Source organism: Ambystoma mexicanum, chromosome 4q (assembly GCF_040938575.1).
Source record: "Ambystoma mexicanum isolate Mex_15411 chromosome 4q, UKY_AmexF1_1, whole genome shotgun sequence".
NCBI lineage: Eukaryota > Metazoa > Chordata > Amphibia > Caudata > Ambystomatidae > Ambystoma > Ambystoma mexicanum.
The window spans coordinates 1,245,829,643-1,245,853,954 of record NC_090928.1 but is presented as its reverse complement, the minus strand read 5'-3'; the positions used below and the strand labels follow the sequence as shown (position 1 = coordinate 1,245,853,954).

General features: G+C 43.4%; 1 protein-coding gene across 1 annotated transcript in view; it reads right to left on the bottom strand.

Moving 5' to 3' along the window:
- Positions 1 to 24,312, bottom strand: part of LOC138468320 (exportin-5-like) — a 391,463-nt gene that overhangs the window by 58,360 nt on the left and 308,791 nt on the right. The window contains exon 8 of the mRNA XM_069608823.1: positions 18,404 to 18,568. Within this exon, the coding sequence (XP_069464924.1) occupies positions 18,404 to 18,568 (165 nt within the window). The remainder of the gene's footprint in view (positions 1 to 18,403; positions 18,569 to 24,312) is intronic.

Sequence of the window (24,312 nt, the reverse complement as noted above, 5' to 3'; positions counted from 1 at the left end):
GGTGGCCAGCAACCAGGAAGGAATCGTAACACTAGCGTTGCTCCCGTCAGCTCTGAGCTGATTGATGGGTCCGGAATGGGAGAGAAGACTCCGGCTGGCTTGAGGGGCACCAACTGTTCTCCACGTAGTACACAGTGAAAAGAGAGCTTTTCCTGGCATACGTTGTCCGCTACCACGCTGTCAAGCGGAGTGTATTATTGGAGCACAGGGAACACTGACAACGCAAATGTAGGGCATGGAGGGGGCACTGCTTTACCTTGATATATGTTGTCCGCTGCCAAGCTATAAAGCGGAGTGGATTGTGCTGGCTTCTTCTGCAGTTGGCCACTAACACGCTAGTGTTAGCGAAGCGGCGCGCTTCGCTGGGAGGCAAACAACGGCTTCTCATTCAATCTTCTTACTCGGCTGGGGGTCTATTAAACAGATCCTTGTCGCAAATGTTAAGTTGGAAAGATCCACACACTCAAGAATGTCTTATGAGCTTTTATTAAGCTTATATCTAAGAATAAGACCCCCAGCAGTGCCAGCACAACACTACCAAGGCAAACTTAACAGCAACTGACATCAATGGAACACCAGAGAAAAAAAACAAGTTCATCATAAAGCCAGCACGTCACATTTAGAATCATATGAATAGCTGAATGACCTAATAACATTCCAGACATCAGCAACATTATACACTGGCCTATAAAGCTAATGAACAGTAGCTTGCCAGTAACACTGGCTAGCAAGCCACATTAGACCAGTTTTGACTGCAGGGTTGGAGAGAAACAACACTGATGGTGGCCTTCTTGAATATGCTCAGATAGCAGATAGATGAACTTTGAGTGAAGCTTGGGATAGGCCTGTTTTTGCCAGATATAGCGTGTAGGGCAGCAGCTGGTCCACCGTGACTTGCAACGGGTCTAGGTCTCGTGCGCCACACCACACTGAGAAACGGCCCCACTTCTGGGCATAGGTTTTGCACATGGAAGGCGCTCCAGCCTCCTGAATGATATCCCAGCATTCCTCCAGTAAAGTTAGATTAGCTTGTCTTTGGTGTTCAGGAACCAGGCTTAGAGAGAGCAGCAGGGTCGTGATGGCGTACCTGGCCATTCTGTTGCGTGAGCAGTGCTAAAAGCGCCCTGAAGTGTAGGGGCTTCTCGTATGTCATTCTTCAGAGGAACGGGTACCATATCTGCTGTGCCGATGTTGGGGCACCGAGAATCATACCGCACAGTTGCTCCTGCACCTGCCTTATCACTCTGGGTATCAATGGGATTGGTGCAAAGACATACAAGAACTTGTTGGTTCAAGGTAGGGAGAACGCATGCCCCAGGAATCCAGATTCTGGGTATCTTGTCGCAAATGGAGGGTATTTGGCATTGGCCCTTGTGGCAAAGAGGTAGATTGGTGGAGACCCCCCCCCGCATCAGCCGCCCAATCTCCGCAAAACTTGTTTGAGTCATTACCTGTCCAGCTCCCCTTCGTGAGACGCAGAGTATAGTCTGCTCAGTTGATCCGCTAAGATGTCGTCTCCCTCGGGAGGTGTTCTGCCTCGACACTGAATGAGCCCTCAAGGAAGGGATCCCAAACTTCTTGAGCCTCTGCTGACAGCTGAAACTATCTTGTGTCCCCTTGCTTGTTGGTGTAGTGCATGGACATTGTGTTGGCAGTCTGCACCCTTATCACCTGGTCTTTCAGGAATGGCTGTAACAACCTTAACGCCCATCTGATGGCTCCTAGCGCTAGGAGGGTTATGTGTAGAGCCGACAGCACCCTTGACCATGTACCCTTCGCGTGTAGGTCACCCAGATGTGCTCCCCACCCAATGAGAGATGCATCCATCCTGGGGATGTTGGGGAATGAAAGGGCACACCCTGTAAAACGTTGCTTTTGTCATGCCAGCAGTGTAGCGCCTGGCGGAAGTCTTGAGTTAGGTGGATGACGTCTTCCCAGGAGCCTGTGGCTTGCATCCAATGTAGGTCTAATGCCTCCTGAATAGGGTGCATCTTTAGCCTGCAGTTGGGGGACTAACAATATATATGATATCAAGCCCAGAAGGGACTTGAATTGACATATAGTGGATGCCCTTGCTGCCATAAACCATTTCACGAGATTCAACAGCGTTGCCATTCTTTCGGTAGACAGCCTTATGCGAGGTATGGATGTGTCCAGGGCCGCACCTAGGAATGCAGCTGTCTGCGATGGAGCGAATGCAGATTTTGCGGCTTTGATAAGGAATCCGAGTCGGCTGATCGTGTGTCGTGACGGTACACAGTATGATATCATAGTTGATATGATAATTTATATAGCGCCTATACACAATGTGTTTCAAAGCGCTTCAAAGCAAGGGAGGGAACAAAGGAAAATACAATGACATTCTTACAGGACATTAACAGTTAGGATGTGAAATTAATTATCGTACTCGGCCTGACAACATTTCAGATAGTGCAAGCGTTAAAACATAGATAAGGAAGGGAGGGGGAGAGTGGGAAGGAAATGGAAACAGGTGCCTACGTACTAGGCAAGACGACATTTCTGGTAGAGCCGGAGAAAACAAAAGGTGAGGGAGAGGGGTGCAGAAAGGGAGGGGAGGAACAAAACAAGCGACTATTGTACTAAGCCTGACGAAATTTCAGATAGTGCTGTGGGCGGGGCTGGAGGAGACAGACCAGGTTGCTTTCATACTAGGTCCAGGGACAATTCTGATAGAGTAAGTGCATAGAAGCAAGTAAGGGGAGGAGGGGAAGAGATGGGAAAAGGGAGAAGAGGGAGAGGAGGAGAGAACAGAGAGCAAGCAGTCAAAAAGAGTGGAGAAGCAAGAGAGGAGAGCAAATACAATTGCAGAAGTCAGTAGTAACACAATCTTGCAAGCCTGGATACAAGATGAAGATGGGTACGATTCAGGGCCACCATGAGAAAGGGTGACTCACTGTGAATCAATGAAGTCCCTAAAAGTCAAATCCAGCATTGGCCACAAGACAGTGATGGTGAAACCAGAATTGATCAGGACAGACTCCTGTAGAAGTAGGCTGGTGGGCGGACAGGGGTGTGGGGGGATTGGTGGAGGGGGAGCAGGGTAGAAGAATCAAGCAAAACAGGCAACACCTGTGAACACAAGAGGGGCACAAGAGAACATCACGGGGGGAAGGGGGGTACTAAAGTGGGGATGGCATGTAGGGACAGAGAGAGTAAACACATGTTGGTGCATGCTTACTTGCTGTTTGAGCAGGGGTTCGGGCCCTGGATCCTCCTTGTCTGAACAGGTCCAAACAGGAATTGCCCTTTTCTTTGTCTGCCCTACACTTCGGATGCCCGGGCGAGAGATGCCCTTGATCTAAGAGTTAAGAGCAGGAAGGCAGAGGCAGGGCTAAGAATGTGGGTGGTGCTTAGGCCAGGTGACCTAGATTAACTTGCACCTGCTCCCCATCTGCAAAGGAAAAGAGGCTGGAGGGCTCCTTAAGTAGGGAAAAAAAGTTACAACCAGGAAGGCACCAGGTGGACGGTGCTTGCTAAGTGGCCCGACACTCTGGATTGCTTGGTCCTTTGAAGTTGCTGTCGTGAGCCAGTCGTCTAGGTATGGAAACACCTCCACCCTGGACCTCCACAAGTGAGGGCCACAGTGCTAGACACTTTGTAAACACTCTGGGAGCCGATTCTAGGCCTTATGAAGCACCCAGACCTGGTAGTGCTGGTCTCCCACCGTGAATCTTAGGTAGTGTCTGTGTGTGGAGTGAATTGGTAAATGGATGTAGGCATCCTCCAAATAGATGGGTAGCTAGATAATCACCTTCCTACATCCAAGGTTTGACCTGTTAGTGTGGTCATTTTCAACTTGATGCGCTTCAAATGCCTGTTGAGGCTGCGCAAGTCGAGGGGAGGGTGCAATTCCGTGTTCTTTCTCTTTATGAGGAAAAAGCAGTAGTAGAATCCCTTCCCTTTTTGTCATGTTTATACCCTTTTTATGACCCATTTGTCTGAATTAATCTTTTACCAGTGATATGCGTGGTGGCTGACCCTCCTCCTGGCCAGGTTGCAACGTGGGAGAGGGTTTCTTGTTACGTCAGGCTTGCTTGAACGTCTGGGTTCGTGATTGACCCAAGCCCCGCCTGTCCCTTTGAGCAACGTATTTCATGGAGGATTGCTTGTACCTCGATGACAGTGTGTGTGTGTAGATGCTGACCTGTGAGAGTTAATGACCACATAAACCTTGCTCCTCCTCCTCGAAGGAGCGAAACAGTCTGTGCTCTCAATCCTTTAGGGATCAGATTTCTCCTGCTGTGTTGGTTTGAATACTTTTTTAAAATTTCTTTTATTTAAAAAGATTCCGTTTAGATTATAAACTTTTCATTTATAACACTCTTTTTCAAAGACAAAGAAAACAGAACCAAGGAGGTGGAAATGTCTATGTAATTTCTTTGTTGTTCTTATGTTGCATTCTTCTCTATTGGTTTCTGGTTTTGAACATCTTCATAAGTCGGTCCCATTATATTATTCCAAATGTAATGATGGTGAATACTAGTTTTTGGTTATTACCTAGCAGGATTTGTGCACAGCGATCTTCCGGTGTCAATACTTTGTTGTTGGTCATAAAAGGTCCTCGAAACAATGTTCTTTTTTCTGTCAATGTTGGGCATTCCATCATTATATGATGGATAGTTTTGTCTTTTGTACTTTGTTGGCTAAATTGACAGAATTTTTGTGTTTTTGATAGTAATCTTTTCGAAAGAACTTCACGAGTTGGGAGGACATTTAGACGCATACTCATGAACGTTTCGCAAATGTGTTGATCTGGGAAGATCTTTAAGTAGTTTGGTGGTTGGTTCAATGCTCGGGCCTCGTGATTACATGCAAGATCCATTTGATATTGACCTTTTTGCTGGATCGTTTTTTTATACAGTCATTAGTGGGAATTCTTCTTTTAGCTTTCTGCGGCCGTTGGATGAACATTTCTATCAAAATCTCTGCTTCTGCTCTGTTGTGGTCCACATACTTTTTCCATTTGATTAGAACTGCATAGTATCTAGAAGGTTTTAGTTTTAAAAATTTGTAGTGCAGGTATCTTACTTTCAGCGATTAATTTCCTGTATAAGTCCAGCTGTTTCCAGGTGATTATGGACTCGATAGATTGTATCACAAGCTCGTAGCGAATGCGAGACATGGGCAATGAAGTTGCAAATGCCAGAGTTTTTCGCCAGAAGATGGCTTCCAATTTTTGCCAGATTGACAGGTCTAGGTTTATCATTGATTCTCCTCCGTAGGTAAGTATCGCAATAACTTTGTTTGTAGAATGTTAATATTGGTTTCAGTGAAAATGTTCAGTATTTTTTATGCAGAATTGATCATGTCTCGCTAGGGCATGTGCTTTGGATTTTGAGTTGGTCTGCCCAATCCTTTTCGACTTGTGATTGATTCAGCCATATCCCCAAGTATTTAATAGTTTTCACTTGCATTAAATTATTTCCTTCCAGCATAAATAAAAGCGGTCTAATCTTATTTGATTGTTCATGAATTAGGGGCATGATTTTGGTCTTGTGTTCATCTTGAGCAGATTTTCTTCCATATATTTTTCTAGAAGGTTTAGCGCAATTTGTAGTCCTCTCGGGGTCTTGGCCATCAGGACGATATCGTCAGCATATGTGATACAAGGCAAGGGGGTTGCATTGATTACTGGAGGATTTGTTGTTGGAGATTGAATTTTATCTTCGAAAGTCATGTGTGAACAGGTTAAATGGTGTGGCAGCAAGGGGGCATCCTTGTTTCAGTCCATTCCATGTACTTATAGATTCAGTCAGGACTCCTTGTTTGGACATTCTGATTCTGGTGTTTGTATATAGCGGTTTTATAGGCAGCAAGATGTTGTTTGGGGAGCCCCATTGTGCCAATTTGTTCCAAAGTTTCTCCCTGTTCACCATATCACACGCTTGCTCTAAGTCCACAAAAGCTGCATAGACCTGAGTATGCGTCCTTATGGCTTCGTGTTTTACTAAATTAAGAAGGATTAAATTAATGTTTGTTCCGACTGCTTTGACAAAGCATATTTGTGGAGTTGCTTGTTTGGAATTTATGGCCCAAGTGTTCAGTTTTCCCAATAGGAATGTGGCGAAAATCTTGCCTTATGGGTCGCGGAGGGCTATTGGCCGATAGTTTTCGTGGATCTTTTGTGTCCCCTTGTTTGTGTAAGGGTATAAGAATTGCCAGTTTCCAAGACCTAGGGATGGTATTGGTTCGTTGGATTAGACCAAAGAGTTGATCACAGATGTTTCGCCCATATTTCAGAATTCATTTTGATGGTAGCATTGGAGAGGCCGTCCGGGCAGGGGGCTCGTGATATGTTTAGCTTCAGGATTACCTTCGAGAGGTCTTCTTTATACTAGATCGTATGCCATCTCGCAGGGCTTTCTTGTTCTCCCTTTTCCTCCATGTTGGACCTTATTTTGTAAAGGTTCGGGAAATGTGTGATCCAAGATGTTTTGGACACGTCTGAGATCATATGATGATGTTGTGTGGTTTGTTGGTTGAGATCATATGATGATGTTGTGTGGTTTGTTGGTTTAGAAGGTTCCATAAATACCTGGAGTTGTTATTCTTAAGCGCTTTTAGCACCTTTTCTCCGTCATCTTGTTGCACAATTCTTCGGTTGTTTTTATCCATTTTGAGAATAGATATTTTTCCGCTTTGATTAGGCTGTGCTTATTTATGATTTTGATTTATGATTGTTTTAATTTCTATGCGCAATTCTCTCTTCCTTGACACTATTTTTTAATTAAACCAGTGCGTGTGGTTTTTCACTAGTTTTTCCAAAATGTTAGCTGCCTGTCTGAACGAGCACAAGATCCACCCGTCGTTCAATTTTTCTTCATCATTTAGCTGCGTTTTTGAGAACGTTTCTGGGAGTTTATTCAGTTGACGTTGGCTGATTCTCAGTCGGTTCATGCCATTGTTAATATCGAGAACAGGGATCTGGATATGATCTTTGGGGATACAGTCAGCTGGCCATGATCTAATCATAATGTAGTGGTCGCTGTTTGCGGAATATAGGTTGTCGCTATTGAGAAAGTAATCCTTTATGTCTGTTGATATGTATATGAAGTCAATTATGGCCGTTTTAGTTCCTCTTGACCATGTTGGTTTAAGACCTCCTGATGTTTTTTCTCGAGCATCGTATTGGTGCACATTTTTGCTAGCTGTCCCTTGTTGCAGCGCCGAGCTCAGGTAGTTAAGCTGCCCTTGTCCAGCTGTTTCCAGTCTTGATCGAAGAAGTGTAGATTCAAGTCACCACATTGTATAAAGTCAATGTCAATTAATCTTGCCGTGGTTTCATCTATGGGTGAAAAGACTGCATCTATAAATATTTCCTTGTTGATGGCTATAGGATTCCAATAGGTGTTGATTATTCCTAGTTTCTTCTTTAGGAATCTCTTTTACAGATTGTGTATCAATCGGTCTATGATAATTGTTTGCTCGATCATAGTCAATTGAACCCATGGATTTATGTTAGTCGATTCAATTATGTTTGCGGTTGTGCCTGTTTTTATCAGGGTCAGGAGTCCAGCCGATGGTCGCCCTTTCTATTCGGATCGACGGATTCATTAAGCAAATATGGCCGTCAGAAATAGGTTGATTATGTTGCCATGAATCTTGAATACAGATTATTTGGTAATCAGCAAAGGATTGATTATTTTGATGGAACAAATGGGAGTTTCCCTTTCTATATTCCGCTCTCTGTTCTTGCCTTCTGGTGTTTGCTCGTAATTAAAGCAGTTTTTCTTAGGTCTAGGATTTGTACGATCGATAGACCAGATCGCAAAAACCAGTTGCTTAATTTGTGACTCCATGTCTAAGATTAGATTTTTACATTTGAGGGAATATAATTCAATCTCTACTCTGTCCAAGCTATTTTCATCCATGACTTTAACTACTTTTACATCACGAGATCTAACAGATTTCATCTTTGGGATCGTCTCTAGTAGTAGTAGAAAGTTTGTTCCATTTAGCACGAGACCATCATTGATGGATTTTAATCTTTCCAGCTTTACTTTATGGGTATTGTGTTTTTGTCTGGGATCACGAAAGCGTGGCAATGTTAGCTCTCCTGTTTCCCTCTCTTGTGAAATGTTGATGGTTCCACAATTTTCTGATCGATTGACATGCCTTTGGGAATCTTGGGACGCGAGTTAATTCGCGTTTATGGATTGTATAGTTCCATCATTTCTTGATCGATTGGTACACATTTGGAGGTCTTGATATGATAATTCATTATCGCTAATAGATTGTAGAGTAATAACGGGTTAAATACGAGGTTGGAATCTGATATATCTTTGCACGTCAGCTCAATTCGCGCTTTTCTCTCCTTTTTTTCTGTACAAAATAGTTCTCTATTCTTTTGAGATGTCATCTTTGCTTGTGGTAGTGTTAAATTTCGCAAAAATGCTCTCGATCCTTTTTCCCTTCATTTGATTTTCTTTGGCTCTTGGTTGTTGATTGGTTGTGATTTCATATTCCTTTGATCAAAGATTTCAAAGTTCTCAGTTTCTTTTTCCTGTCCTTGCTTATTGTGTTGCCTTGGTGTCTTTGTCATCATTTCCTGTGTCATGCTATTGGCAGTATCACTGTGCACCACCATTGGGAGTTCTTTTTCCAGATCGATAAGGTTTCTCAATGGAATTGTCGGAAAGGTGAGCCTTGGCTTTTCTCCATCTGTAGGTCTTTTTTTTAGATTTGATGTGCCATTTCTGATCGTATTGGCTTCTCGTAGGATTTGGGTCGGGCTTCTATACTGTTATTTATTCAGGGACTTGCGGTCTTATTCTGTGTGCTCATTGCAGTCGTCATGGCTATTAAAGCAGATGTCAGTAATGTCTTTTCGGCACGCTCAGACCGTGCCATGTCAAATAGTCTTGCCTGCCACATCAAGCTTGTCTCGGCTTCTAAGTTCAGGCGCTCCTATATTTTGTTCAGAAATCTCATTATGAATTTGCTTAGAGTGTATCAGAGCAAGAAGGGTTGTTTGATCTTTAAACGTCTCTGTAGTTCCTTACATTTTTAGAAATGGGATCATTGCTTGGGAGGAGATTGCAATTAGCATGTTTTGAAGATCTAACTTTGTAGTTGGTATTGACTTCACATTGTTTGGGTGGTTCGCACAAGCATTTTCCATCGTCAGGCTCTATTAAGGTTTGATTCAATTCTGTTTTGAGGTGCCGTTCTGATGTAGCCGTTGCCGAGTGCCGAGAGCTTGTTTTTTTGCGTGTCACAGATGGTTTGCAGTCTGAGACCGTCTTGTGTATTGATAAATTGTTTAACATTTGTTATGAATGGCCTTATTAATTTCATAGCTGCTTCCAAGGACTTCTCTGTCTTTAATGATTTCTCATCAGTGTCTCAATTTCAGTTATATCGAGAGATAGTCTTGCAGAACGAGCCTCAGTCTGTTGATTTGTGCAAATATTTCTGAATGCATCCGACAACTATATTTTGCTTGCCAACTATGTTTGGCCAGGATGGCTTTATTTTTTTGTGATAGATCTTTTCCAGATTTCAAGAATTCCATCTGCTTGTTATTGGTGTAGGGAGGATCTTCATGAAGTTTTGTCTGCGGTCCGTTGATCTCTAGCGTTATATCTTGATTTGCATGCGAGTTTCTCTCAGCTGGGAGGATTTTCTGATGTCTTTCCTCCTTCGAGGTGTCGAGCACCCGGATATGTGGATTGTCAGAGGCTCTTTCCTCCAATTCATTATGTAAGTTAGCGGGTTGATGTGCCTTTGGTGGAATAGAGGTGAGATTGTCTCTCGGATGTACTTCCACAGGCTCCGCCTGTCGTAGGGCAGTTGAGTTTTGTTCTTTATTCATTGTTTGGTTGGTTGGTTCTTACGTTACTCAGGTTTGCATCAGTGTATCTTGTCTTAACTCTTCATTCGCTTCATTCATTAATTGTTGCTCAGGTGCCATATTCAAGTTGTCTTTTATCCGCTGCTCATTGTTCTCTCCGAGTTTCTAGTCATTGGTGCATGGAAAAGATTCTCTGGCATTTATCAATTGTTCTATTGACTTTGGCATAGAGGCGCACAAGTGTGCCTCCTGTTGATTTTCATGCCGTATTTTTAAGTTTCTGTCCTGTTTTGTATGATTTTCGCTTACAAAAAAGGAATGCACAACTGGAAGCGTGAGTTTAGAGCGTTGTCTCGTTCGTGGGCCGGGTAGGTCTCCCATGGTTATACCCCTCGATTTTTCCGCAGCTATTCTTTTTACTTTTGCAGTGGTCGAACAGTTATTTTTTGTATGTTGCACTGTTAAACCAGCAGTATTTTAGTCCATGTGCTACAGTGCTTCAAAACTTGCTGTGTTGAGAAACTCAAAGGCGCATGGCCCGCAGTCGTTTCTCGTGGATTAACGTTGTCCAGCGCAGTGGCTCACTGGGGCGTTGCAATGACCAGGTAGGTCTGTGTTGCTCGGGATCTCAGAGTTAGTCACTGCGCTTAACAAGTCCCGCGCAACTCGGGGTTTGTAATAATCTAATCACAGAATTGAGAAGCTCAAAGGCACGGGGGCCTGCAGTTGTTTCTAGGGGTTGCACTTTCTGCAAAAAAATGTGAAGAGATCTCAGAGTTCCTCTCCGTGCTTAGTGGGTTTCCAAGCGACTCGAAGATTACAAAAGCATGAACTCATATGTCGGTGAAAGAAAACATACAAGGGGGACAGTACCAAATGACTCTGGTATATGTGGAGAGTTGATAAGTAGATAAGACGGTAAACTCACGTAGCACCGGAGCTATCTTCTTGTAGATGCGGTGTGTCAGCTCCGTATTCCAGGGTCCCGGACGCAGTCGCAGAGGCTGACATGCACAGACTGCCTCCACTCCGTCTTTAATGTGGTCATGGAAATTTCCCAAACAACTCTTGTCCATCAAGTGGCATGTTTAAGATCTGCGCCTAGACATCTGGGCAGAAGTTGGTAACCTTCTCTCAGGCTGGAGGATTGACCATGTGCCATTTGCCTAAAACCTGCTTCTGCTGCATCCAGCGTGGCATCTATTATGTCATCTGATTTAGTCTCTCCATCTTTAACTATTGAATTAGCCTCGCCCTGTAGGTCAGCTGGCAGGTATTTGATGGATACCAAAAAAAAAACTTTTCAAGTATTCCACAGGATGTGCAAAGAAAAAAGGTTTTCTGAGGGACCCTCACCTACAATATATTTGTCTACATCCTCATGACAGAGGCTTGTGAGATAGGTCAGACCTTCACTCAGAAATGAACAGGTGCCACTCCTCAGAGGAGAATCAAGATGGCCCCAGCGCCTCTGCACACAACTCCTAAGACGCAGGCTCCAGTGAAAAGGAGAGCTTCCTCAGTGCAAAGGGTCTCAGCCCCTCCTTCAAGGATCACATTCAAAGGTGAATTTCTTCAAGTGAATTCATGTAGTGCTGAGAAACGGCCACAAACTACAATAAGCCACTCCTCATCAACTGAAGTCTGTCTGCCGATGAGCAAAACCACGACTAAGGCATTGTCCACGACGGGTACATCAGCGACCCAGGGCTCATCTACGGGTAAATCGTCCTCAACACCGTCTACGGCTACCAAATTGCTGGCGCAGGCACAGTCGACGGAATCGTTGACTGCTACACCGTCATGAAAGCATTGCGACAAAAATGTGTCGACAAAGACCAGTAAACACTTGACTGGAAACACCTGGGTCAACCAGAGAACTGTTGGACGGGTAAGGTATCATCGACAAGTAAGCACTTATCACAATCCCACCCGTCTACAGGTATGGCACCATCAACGGAAAAGGCCTCATCCATGAGCAGGCACTCTATTACATCCCATTTATCAACAGACCAACGCCCATCCACAAGAGATCAGCAATAACCCCCCAGAAACTCTGCAGCCATTGGGGTTCAACATAATCAACCTCTCCCCATGAAAGGAGATGACTGAGCTACCCAACGACATACTCCACAAACAATGTTCAGATATAGAGGACCACAGGTCAAAGACAATACCCAAGGAAGGTCGACCTCCTTGGCAACCGCACATGGATCCGACCAGAGGATGCAAATGACTCATTCTGACCTGCCCATATACAGTCCCTAAAGAATATCCTGGTGGCGTTTCAAAGAAAAAGTTTGCTCTACTGAAGCTGCCGCAGCTTTGCAGGCCCCTGCGGAAGGTGAAAACCCTACCATAGCGGTGGCCAGTTCCTAGACGGAGAAGCCAGTCTCCCTCAACCTCATCTAGCACATGGTCTAGCAACACGTAGCCAGTGCACAAGATACCAAGGAGTGTGTCACTTCCTGCATCAACTAGGGCAAGAGCCACGCTCTCTACAGAAGACCATTATTCACGAGAGGATCCAGTGGGGGACCCATACCATGAGTTCTCTGAGGAGGAGGCAATGGCGGAGGAACCAGAAGAGGGAGACATTCCTCAAGATTCACCACAAGAGGAGGCTGATGAATGGGATAACTCATGATAAAGCAGAAGATGCAGGACTCCCCGGGTGGGTCTTCTCCACCTGATGATATAGCCTCCTTTCACCTGATCATTAGCAAGGCTGCACTGATGTTTGACCTTCTGGTGTCAACCGAGGAAAAGAAGTCCAAGCTTTATCAGCACATGTATTAACGGAGAAGGGCGACCACTGCTATACCGATACTGGACACCATATGGGAAGGTAGTGAGGCGATACTGGACACCAGCAACTACAGACTAACAGTAGAAAAAATGAAAGCTTCGCACAGCTCACCACTACGCCTTTGAGGCCAACCAGACTCAGTCATGTTTTTAGGGAAACTGACTGGTCCTTAAGGCCGTCAGTACTGGGCAACTAGGTTTCCTTCCTTTTCATCTATTTTGGGTAACATTTTAACAATGCATTTTCCAATGCAGTGGGGTTTCTTTTGCATGACCCTAGACTACACTCAAAAGATGTTTTGGATTCTTTTAAATGTGCCTAAAGACAAGCTAGTGGCAGCAGTTACTTTTACACTATTTTTACAGTATTTTATTTTTGCTTTACTTCGTTTACCGTGTTTGGCCAACAACTGTGGCTAGTGTCCCAACATGGAAGTGCCACAAGGCTTTTGTTTGTTACTGCTTGTTGGCGATTGTGTTTGTTGGTCTTCTTCCTGCCTTGCCAGGAAATTCCTTTTTTTGGTCATGCACTTCCCCGGGAAAGCCTCGGTTTTCGCTGACTAGTGCAGGGCATGTGTGTTGCAAGCCAGGAAGTGGGATGGACTGGCTGGTCCCAATACACAAACTGGTTTCTATATGTCTGGAGTGTATGCATGAGTTTCACCAACAGTGGTCCCTGATTGGACCACTGCTGGGGTGTGAGTGAGGGGCAGATCTTCATTGTTTGGGATGAGTTTCTGGGCTCACCTGAGTTTTTCCATAAAAAGAGGAGTCCTGAGCCATTCCTTAGAGATCCTGCGAGGAACCAAGTATCCCGCATAGCCATGAAGACTTTGGAGGACCTGTGGACCGATCCCGAGAAGGCCTGGTGACCAACATTTGCTGTCGTCCTGATGGAGCCCTGTCTGGCTAGTGATCTTAGGAGACCTTCACCAGTGCTTTGACCCGTAGCAGTGGTGGGAACTACCAGTCACGACTTCTGGTAGCTCAACAAGTTGGAGCCTTCAGAGGTGTCCCTGGACCATCCATTGGACTGACAAGCTCCAGTTTTGGCTACTGTGGTAGAACAGTCGTTCCGTGTTTCAGCTAGGAACACAAAGGGTTGTCAGCTTGTCCTGCAAGAGTCCTTCTTGCGAGACTTCGGCGTCCTAGCATCGACGGGGCCCGGGTTAGAGAACCGATTTTGACTGCGACATCTGTGACCCCATGCTGTCGCATGCAACAGTGACCGTTCCTGAAACTGGCGTTCTCGAATCTGGTTGACTGTCCTGAAGAGTCCCGCACCAGTGCCTCTGGCATTGTTCCTCAACAAGAGGCTGCACCAAGTTCCTGTACCCGACCTGAACTCTTCTTGCACCAGCAGTACCTGGGCTTCTTTGACCGGAACCAACAGCAGGAAAACTGACCAACGACCAGCCAAGTCTGGACAAAAACCAGAGTACAGGTGATAAGTTGCAGTGATACTTACCCCTCCCCACCCATCTCCACCCTGAAAATGTTTGAATAACTTTTGAAACCTTTACAATGGTTTGGCTTCGGCAAAACCTATTGCCGAAAACCCTCCAAAATTTGGGAATGGTATGATTCACTAGAATACGTCCTCTTCTGACTATTGGAACCTCCGACACATCCACAAGACCCCTCCGACACATCCACAAGACCCACTTCGTAACATTTTTCCACTCCCTAAACCGATTTGAATTGTGAACCTTTGGGCACAAGGCCCCATACAATTTAGAGATGGATTTTACAAGTAAGGGCAGATATTCCCATATACTGTTGGTGTCATAATTATTTACTTGTATTCCCTTTCAGTCATGGGGGTGAACTGAATGTTTTACACTAACTTGCTGTGATTGTATATATCTATTTAACTTTTTATTATTGTGATATTACTATTTGTCATTTTTCATAGTGTGTTATTTGGCCACAAATAGTTTATGTTTGTAATTACCTGTCTAAGTAAAATCCTTGTTTGCTCGTGTTTTGGACTCATTGTGGATCCCTTACCAGACTCGCTCCCTAGGCTTAGCCTTGACCACTCCCCATGCTACCTTGATTGATTTGGCTACAGCTCCCAGAGTTGGCCCTGTTCATTATAACAAGGTTGGCCTCCTAAGCTCTGTCCACCAGGCCACAGTTTAGAAATCCAGTCTAACACTGATGACTGGGAATAATTCAAGCATGCACACATCTATGAAAGATCCAATGCTGCAGGAATGCATGGAATTAACTAACAAGGAACAAGTGCACTGACAGTATAAAAAGTAAAGTCTTTAAAAAGTCTTAGAAGAGCAAATCGCATGCCAAAATGTCCCACAAGATCCATGAGCATATTTCTAAATCTTCTAGGTTTACTTGTGCTGAGGAGAAGCAGCTTTAATTTTCTACCTTGTTTCCACACGCACATCAATACAGGGGGATGGCACATTTATTTTCTGTAATCGTTAAAGCATACATTTTAGCACTTAATGATTAAGAAATCAACGGTCATGATTATGAAAGCCCGTAAGAATACACAAGTCCCAGCTTACAGATGGCTTAACATATTTTTAGAAGCAGTCTCAGAGTTTACATGTTTGGGTTTTCCAATGACCAAATCCAACTGTGTTGCTTTGCAAATGTCTATATCAAAAAAGAAAGTGACAATCTTGACTGCTCAAGCCACATCAAGTGAATACACCCGACACCAATTAGCTCTCCACACACTAATAAAAGGCAGAACCTAGAGACACACTCTGAGCAAGGCAGAACTTCCGGGACAAAGGCAAACCTACTGGAGCAGAGCGACGGACCAAGGGATGAGATCAGCGGGTAGAAAACCAGAAGAGTTCCCTACTGGAGGTTGTCTTCGACAGGCCACAAGAGACACATGGAGAAGGCCAGATCCCACGTCAGAAGGCTGCATTGTGTTTCAAGGATGCCAGCGATCCTCCCAGGTGAATGGCAGAGTTGGGGAGGCAAGACCAAGGCTGTGGTACTTACCTTGACTTGTGAATTGGAAATTGTAAAAACAAGAAAGTGAAGCACACAGCTGGTGAGCAGCCTGGTGTGTGTTAACGTTTGAAGTAGCAACATTATATTGCAAGTGAAGGCTGCACATTTGTGGATGAGACGCGAAGAAATGCAGACCTGTGAATGAGCTTTTGAAGTAAGGACAGCTGTGAAATCGGTGATACTAAGTAACGCAGTGGTCCAGCAAAAGGAAGAAGCCCACTCAAAATTCTCAGTGAAAGGTACATTGTTTGAAGCGATAAAACGAATGAAAGCAAAGATTAACTCCTAGAGAAGGGAAGAGTGAAAATTAAATCGAACTTTTAGTCGAAGTGGTCCTGCAGTGGTCAGTAAAGAAAGCCACACACACATTCGAAAGAATAACGTGGAAGGCCAGGCAGCCCTCGATCCACGTTTTGGAACAATTTATTGTGTTGAAAGCCGAGCCAGAGCGTGTCATCCTGCCTACAGGGACAGCCTTACTCTGAGGTCTAACGTGAGGAGGAGAGCTGTTCCACCACATGTATTCTTTTGAACACAGATTTTTTCTTTGCATACATGAGACAATCTCCGCGCTTTGAACTAGTATTCTAGTTAAATGATCCAAAATTAGCAGTACACTTGATCAATCTTAAGAGTCTTAAGAATAGTCCAAACATTAATTTGTGCAATAGTATTCTATGTCTTTATATGAATTATTTAATGCAATACACTTTGTTATATTCAGTAATCATATTATGAACACCCTTCAAATTTTGGCTAACTATTGGGTAATCGGTGTACAGTCATATTGATCACCTTTGGAATTCTAGACTTTTATATTCATCAGAATTAAGTTAATGAATGTATTAAAACTTAGTCCACCTTACATTGGGATAGCACAAACAACATCCAGATGCCACGGGATGTGCCATTTGAATATTTCAATTCAGACTTAGAATATGTGGGAACACCAACAATTACAGCAGGGAATGGAATACAACCACATAACAGTATCAAACCACATTTGAAGTGCAGTCCGACTGCATCATATTTTCAATTTTTATATTCTATATTCCTTTTTCATGTAGCATCAATGGAAATGTAAAGACTAGCCATACATAATAGCAACTCAGCCAATGCGGCTTGCAAAATATGCAATGCAGCAATTATTACCTTTATTCACTTTCATAGCGGAACAACGCAGTTATACTACAAAGAACACACGCAAGTTTGTTTGCATGATGTCGTCACACGCTTACCTACGTGTGACGTCATCACGTGGAACGCAAACATGTAGGCAAATCTATATTCATGTAGTACTTATGGCAATGTAACGATTAGTCTAATTCAATCACCGTTGAGACAATGTGGCTTGCAAAATATGCAATGTAACAACCATGACCTCTGCACACTATTAGGGGAATAACACCGCCGCATTTTAAATAAGACACGTAGTTTGTTGACGTCATGCGCTCACGTACGTGTGACGTCATCACACATAACGTAAACGCCATCTTCTAACATCCTGCGATCCTGCTTACACATGGTAAGAGGACGTCAGGAAGGACAATTTGGCTCACCTAGACGTTTGCTCAATTAACATTGGCTAGCCTGCCTCCCTGAAAGACTCTTCGTCCCTCTGACTTTGTGGTTTACCTTTCCTCCAGGAAAGGGTTAACTTCCTTTGCATTGGAGGGGGTTCAAAACGTACTTACCTTCTTCAGAATAATTCTGTGCTCTTTGCTTTATTCTTAAAACCTTTTCTTTGACACCAAACTCAGTATTGCTCTAAATGTAGCAGTGATATATTAATGCCCACAGTGTCCTACTTATTTCTGTCACCTCAGGGTGTAGGAAACATCTGTGTGCCATCCCAAATAGGTACTTGCTGATTTAGAGAAACCAAGAGCGTGTATTTTGAAGTGTAATTTTGTGTTACATATATAATTTCTCCCTTTTGAAGAAGGTGTATTCAACTGACAGTTAAATACATGAATAATTGTTTAATCAAGAAACCTTAAGTGTAAGAGTGTATTTGAATACTTGTCACTGGATCTCTGTGTAAAAACCCTACTGCTCACATTGACCCCTCTTGAGATAAGACTGGCTGCTCAGCCACACTACCAGCCTGTGTAGTACAGACTTATACCAAAGGTTGGGTGCCTATTGCCAGGTGGTCAAGGTTGCTGTAGTCTCCTAACACCTAGTTACCAGACTCGCGATGGAGAAAATGTTTTATGAAAATTTGATTTAATGTACTTGAAACAAACAAAATGATGGCACTGAGACGGAAATATTCCCAGGAATACACAACAGGTACTGTCATTTTTGCAAATCTGTATCGATTGAAACCTTGCAACATATTACGCTTCAATGTAGTAACCTTAATAAAAGTTTGTACGCTGTACTATGGCAACTGCCGTTGAATGGCCAGCAAGTTTCTATTAAACTTAATCTGATGAGATTTTTAACAAAGTCTTGGATGGGAAGAAATTGATTTAATCAGAGCTAAGCAAAATATTTATATTTAATGATCATGTGTTTTTTACTGTATTTTCATTTTCTGATTTTAAGTGTGAAGATTTCATTGATTTATAGAAAGTGTAATGTTGTATATTGTGTGTTTCTTTTTTGGAAAAAGCCCCATTTTGAACTAGGCACAATAAAAAAAATATTTATATATATTGATAAAGCATTAACAGCCCAAGTGGCCACCTAAAACCATGCAGGTGCCATTAGGATTAGGCTTTCCTTTTCCAATACAAACAGGCAAGTATCTGTGTGCATACAATACCGAGATCTTACCCCAACGTAGCCCTGGATAAGGCGTGCAAAACAGTACTTCCTCAAAACGTAGTCTTGTGCCGAAATAGGGGTGCAAAGAACCTTCTTATCATAGGTAAGCAAGAAATAATCTCGAATTTCTGGGAGCTGCTGCAACACGTCCTTCAGCTTTGTATAACGCGGGCGCTGCAGAAAGAGGACAAACAAAATGATAAGCAATTTGAAAGAAGAAAAGCATGGAGCATTCAGGGTAAATTTGAGAAAAGCTGTTATGTTGTGACTTTCGAGTACTCCATTTAAAGAGTCATGGGTGTAGCTGCTCATTTTACAGGGAAGAATATGCACTTAGTGGATATACAGATGGCTTGTTTGAGACTCCAAATTAGTATCAAAATGTACCAAAAACAAGCTACTTACCTCCATTAATCTTTCCGACAGATATATTATTCCTCCAACAAATTATGGAGCATTTAAATTAGCAACAAACAGATTGCACCAGCAAAATGTCCACTATTATCAGCAATTTGGGGGCATGCACACTCTAAATTCTGATCATTGCCACATGGATTACTCCATGAAATAAAAGATGGAAATGCCTTCGGTGTTTACCATACTTACCCCATGCTAACCAGCAACTGGGACCTCAACACGAGGGACAAACGGGTGTGAACCCACTATCTGCATTACTACACACAATATGCAAAATAAACAATCCGTTTTAGCTGCTCAGAAGAATTTACAACAGGGGGTTTAGTGCAGCTCGGTGCCATCGTCGACTCCATTATAACAACGAACACCCCACCCCCTCCGACTCCCATAACATTGAATTTTCTTTTTAAACACATTTCGACACATTTCGACACATTTTAATGCATCGTGTCCACCCGCAGACTGCCTCGCTACATACCCCACCATAGTAAATCATAAAATTTGGACACCACACTAGACAGGAATTTTGGGCTGACTAAGCAAAACCTTCTCTCTAAATAAACGCAAAAATGACAATTTGCAGAAGAGCTTGTAGCTCGCTTACACGTCTTGCTGACGTGTTGGCCACCAACAACGCAGTCTTAAGGGTCAGCAATCAGATAGAGGAATGCATGTGCTCAAACAGAGTCGCAATCAAGAAGGTAGGCATCAAATTCTGGTCTCAAGCCGGAAACAAAGTGTTGGGAGAAACCTATTTACAAGGTCCTTCAGGAATTGGGCCAGCACCGGGATTCTAAAGAAGGAAACTCGATCGACCGACCTTTAAATCATGGACATAGCCGCCAAATACTCTTTGACCGTGCTTGGCTGAAGAGGCCAAAGAAAGAAGGGATTCCATCACGATAGTAGTGGGACACGAGATGCAATCTCAAATCTTCTCCACCTGCATGCGTAAAGGGACCCAATAGAACTATGTGCAGCTAGCAACACCTTAAATACCTCTTCAGAGAGGTCCCAGTCATATCTCATCTTCCCAAGAGTCACATATGCAGATTGAGAGAAAGATGGCAATTTCCAGAAGTTCTGTGTACCATGTTCTCTTCGCCCTGTCTGGAGCGATCAAGATCATGGCGGCCCAAAACCTGAGAACCCACGGGATGACTGGTATTTGAGGAAACTCGTAGCGTAGCTGAATGACCCACTCCAACAGGAACGTGTCTTCCAGTGCTCCCCTCACAGGGAATTCCCTCGAGCAGAACTGCTTGTCCTTCTTGTTGTCCTACTTAGCAAACATATCCCCTGCTGGGGTTCTCTACGGGGCGAATATTTCCGCAACAACCTTTGAGCACACTAACCACTCGTGGGAGACCATGCTCTGCCTGCTCGGAGCGTCCATCAACCCTTTCTCTGCACCTGCTAGATGGGCTTCAGAAACAGATCACGTTCTCCAGCAGCCAGAACCATAGTGGCATGGTCTCCCTGCACGGGGCAGAGACTGCACACACTCTTGATTGTTGAGGTCATGCACGGCCACTGTGTTGTCCGTCAGAATCAGGACATGCGTCACCCTGTGGAATGGCATGAAAGCCATTAGGGCTAGCCCAATTGCGTACAACTCCAGTCTGTTGACGTACCAACGGTGCTCCAAGAGCAAAGGCTGTTCACTTGCAGATTCCCGCAGCCCTCAGGGACCCATCTGTGACTACCTGCGCTTGAGACCACAGTGGCCAAAAGGGTTCCCCTGCCATCATGCTCTTACTGCTGGCCCACCATGAGGGGTTGCTGGCCACCGACGACAATACCGTGAGGATTTCCTTCTTGTTGTCGAAGTACTGTAACCATTGATCCCTCAAAAGGAATCGCATCCGCAGCCCGACCTCTGGCGCAGGAAAAATGCAGGAGGCCATGAGGCCCAAAAGGCGGAAGAAGGTTCTGAAACAGTGGGAAATCTGTCTGATTCTGGTACTCTTTCCTTGAGGAGGAAAGCCTACCCCGACCAGGTGTACAGGACTGCTCCTATGAGTTGAAGCTTTTGTGTTGATGTGACATGGGACTTCTGGAAATTCAGGGAGAAGCCCAAACTGTGAAGCAGGGAACAGGTGTCCGCGATACCTGTTCTGGAGACCTTCCTCGGATCAACCAGTCCATGAAAGGCAATAAGTTGATGCTGATTCTCCTAATGGGAGGCGCCAACACTTCCATCAGATTCGTGAAGAATCTAGGCATGGAGGTTAGGCCAAAAGGGAGCCCTACGAACTGATGAGTTTAGTCATTGGGGACACTCAGGAAACCGCCTGTTTCAATAGATCAGCACATGGAAGTATGCATTCTGAAGATCCAGAGACGCCAAGCAGTGCTGGAGTTGTTGAGCCTGGAGGGTGCTCGAGGGTCAATTTCACCAATTGTTTCCTGAATGCCTTCATGTGCTGGCAGGAGCCACACTGTTCGACCACCACACACAAACACTGTGTGGGTCAGTGATGGACATCTGAGAGCCACAGTTCCTGCAGCATTTAAAACCTGAGGGTTTACAGCCCGACATATCAGTGTCAAAGAAAAAAAACTTTCAGTCACTGAAAAGAATTGCATTCCGAACAGCGTGCTCAATGCAATGAAAATAGGTGTGGGGACAAAGTGACGTGATCTATTTGTTTGATTTTGGTTTCATATAAAGAAAGCCTTTACAAAATATTTAAAAGAAAGGTGATAAACCAGAACGTAACTAAATCATTTTCCATCATTATATCACAAATAAAATGTCCATTTTGTTTCCAATCAAATTCATATTCCCATTCCATACTTATTAAAAGTTAGTAAAATTGTTAAAATACATTTTAGTGGAGAAATAGAAGGAGACACGGAAAAATGATAAAAAAGAATCAAAAATAATGCAAATACAATCACTTTAGCAATACATTGTTAATTCTAGAAGCCTACGACATTCACAAGATTGTCAGGACACCTTTACACAAGATCGAGTATACAGTAACACTTACTCATCCCTCATTTAAGAACCTTACAACACTCCATTTTAAAGAAACATTTTTCCCCATGAAGCATATTGAGCCATAAACATTCCAATGATACAAATTGAGGATTACATACATGTTTCCCAAAATACAGTAGACTCTGTGGTCTTAGTGCAGGACAGTAGATCAAAGGGTGTAACAAAGATTCAAAGATTGGATTAGTATGACATTACCTACAGTCACCTCCCACACAATTTGTTTATGAGTCTAATAGTTAAGATTTCATTTGTTGCCAAACATTAAAACGAAAACATATTAAGTTGTTTCTGACCATTTTGCCCGGAAAATGGATCAAGTAGGGTTCAAGTGTACCCATTTCTATTTTATAGGAAATTATGTGACAAAGCTTTGTGTAGGAAGTGGCGTCAATCGTTTTCGACCAATCAAGGAACCAGTTTTTCTTTTTACCATAGTTCGGTTTATTTAGCAAAGTGCTCTTTGACAAGCCAATCGTATCCAGAATAAACAGACACCTGGTATATAATTCTTGGATATATCCTTTAGTGCCTCTACCCTCCCTTCCTTTAGTACCCAGAAGACCATAAAGATTTGATGTCAGCTATGACACAGTTTCTTCATTAGCATTAACTTCCTCCTTTCGACCAGGCTGGAAATTGACTGAAGGCCCAACTCACATCAAACAGCTGAAAAAGTAATACAGCTTGGTAGGTGGAATACAATTTTTCTCCATATTAGGGCCTCATATCATTCAAGTTCGATCACTATCCAGTCAAGCAAATGTTATAAGCCGTATGTTAATTTGGGGATGACCTTCACAACATAGTACTTCATACCTGGCAAAAGCGAAAATTCACCAATTTTTTTGACCACCATGCCCATCTGCATAGCTAATATTGCTTTCTTTTTCAAGTAGGTCCTATAGAATCCTCTGCTAGGGTGAGCCACAGTTGTAAATCCCAAATAAACCATGTGAATCTTAGCTTAAATCTTGATTTTATCAATTAACCAAGTAAATGAGCACTTTATTTGAATTCTACATAGCTTTAAAATAACCGTTTTGTTGGGATTACTAGCCAGGTTTTTTTAGTTCCATATACTCCATAAAGCTATTCAGTCATCTCTGTAGGCCAACAGTGGTCACATCAATCAATATGAAGTCGTCCACATACGCAGCCCATGAAATTTGGATATTGCCAATTTTTGGTGGAACTGAAGATGCTTTGCTTACATGACTTCCCACATCTGACATAGAGATTAAACAATGTTGGAGCAAACAAGCACCCCTGTCTTAGACCATTGAAAGTTGGAATGGCTTTGGACAATAGGCCTTTTTGGTTCATTCTCACCCTAACAAAGGACTCTCGTGAAGAGCAATGAGAATATTCAGCAGACCCGAGGGCATACCCAGCAAATGTAGCTTGGACCATAACTTAACCCCATCTACCAGATGAAATACCTTAGACAGGTCCATTGAGGCAACATACACTGCAGTGTAAGCTTTTGTGATGTCAATACCATGTTGAAGACAGGTTAATAAAAGTCCTCCACAATCAGTACCCACGCCTCTGCGAAAACCCAACTGGAAATATTTAAAATGTTCTCATCTTTGATCCAGTCTTCTATGTGCCTCAGAATAACAGCAGCAAATATTTGAGTCTACATCCATTAGGGACATTGGTCCGTAGTTTCAGGGGATAGCCTGTCTCCTTACTTAAATATATAGCAGATATATGAGGTCTTCCAGGAATTTGGTATAGTATAGACCCACTGGGCTGAGGCTGCCAACAGCACATCACTGCTCTCTTGCACTTTTCCAGCTTATTCCCACTAACCCACCTCCTCTACCCCCTTTTTCAGAGCCGCCAGAGCACCAGGGGACCACTTTGTGGTGATAATGTTAAAGGACATTTGTACCGCGCACTAACATTTAACATTAAATATAACATACGTGACGAGTTTGGTCCCCCCGCTCTTGATCAACTGCCACTGGAAATGCTTTTTCATCCCTGCAGCCAAAGTGAACTTAACTAACCAAGTTTGTTCTCTTGCTTCCAAATCCAGAGGTGTAGGACGAGTTCCCGCTTTATATAGATCTCTTTAATAAGAGTTCCAGACCACTTCTCTGACTGGATTCGTTTGCACTAAGTTTTGTGTCCTCTCTAGGTCATTAATCAGGACCCAGAAGGAATGCAAGTTATTTTTATCCAGGATGGAAAGCATACTCTCACTATCTGCTTGTAAAAGTTTAGCCCGATACATTTTGGTCCAATTCCTCAATGTTCGTTTTATGCTCTTAATCTGTGTACATATGGGATCACATTCGACGTCTGGGCTTTCACAGATCTAATTTCTTCCTGGCCACCCTTTTCTTATATTGTATGTTAGAATCAAATTTAAGGTAGTTTATTTGGCCTCTATACCCAGGCCTTTGAAGGGCAGTCTTTGGCAGCATCCCACTAATATACTGGTTAAAGGCTGACGCGGTATAGATTACATTCTTTGTGTCTATAG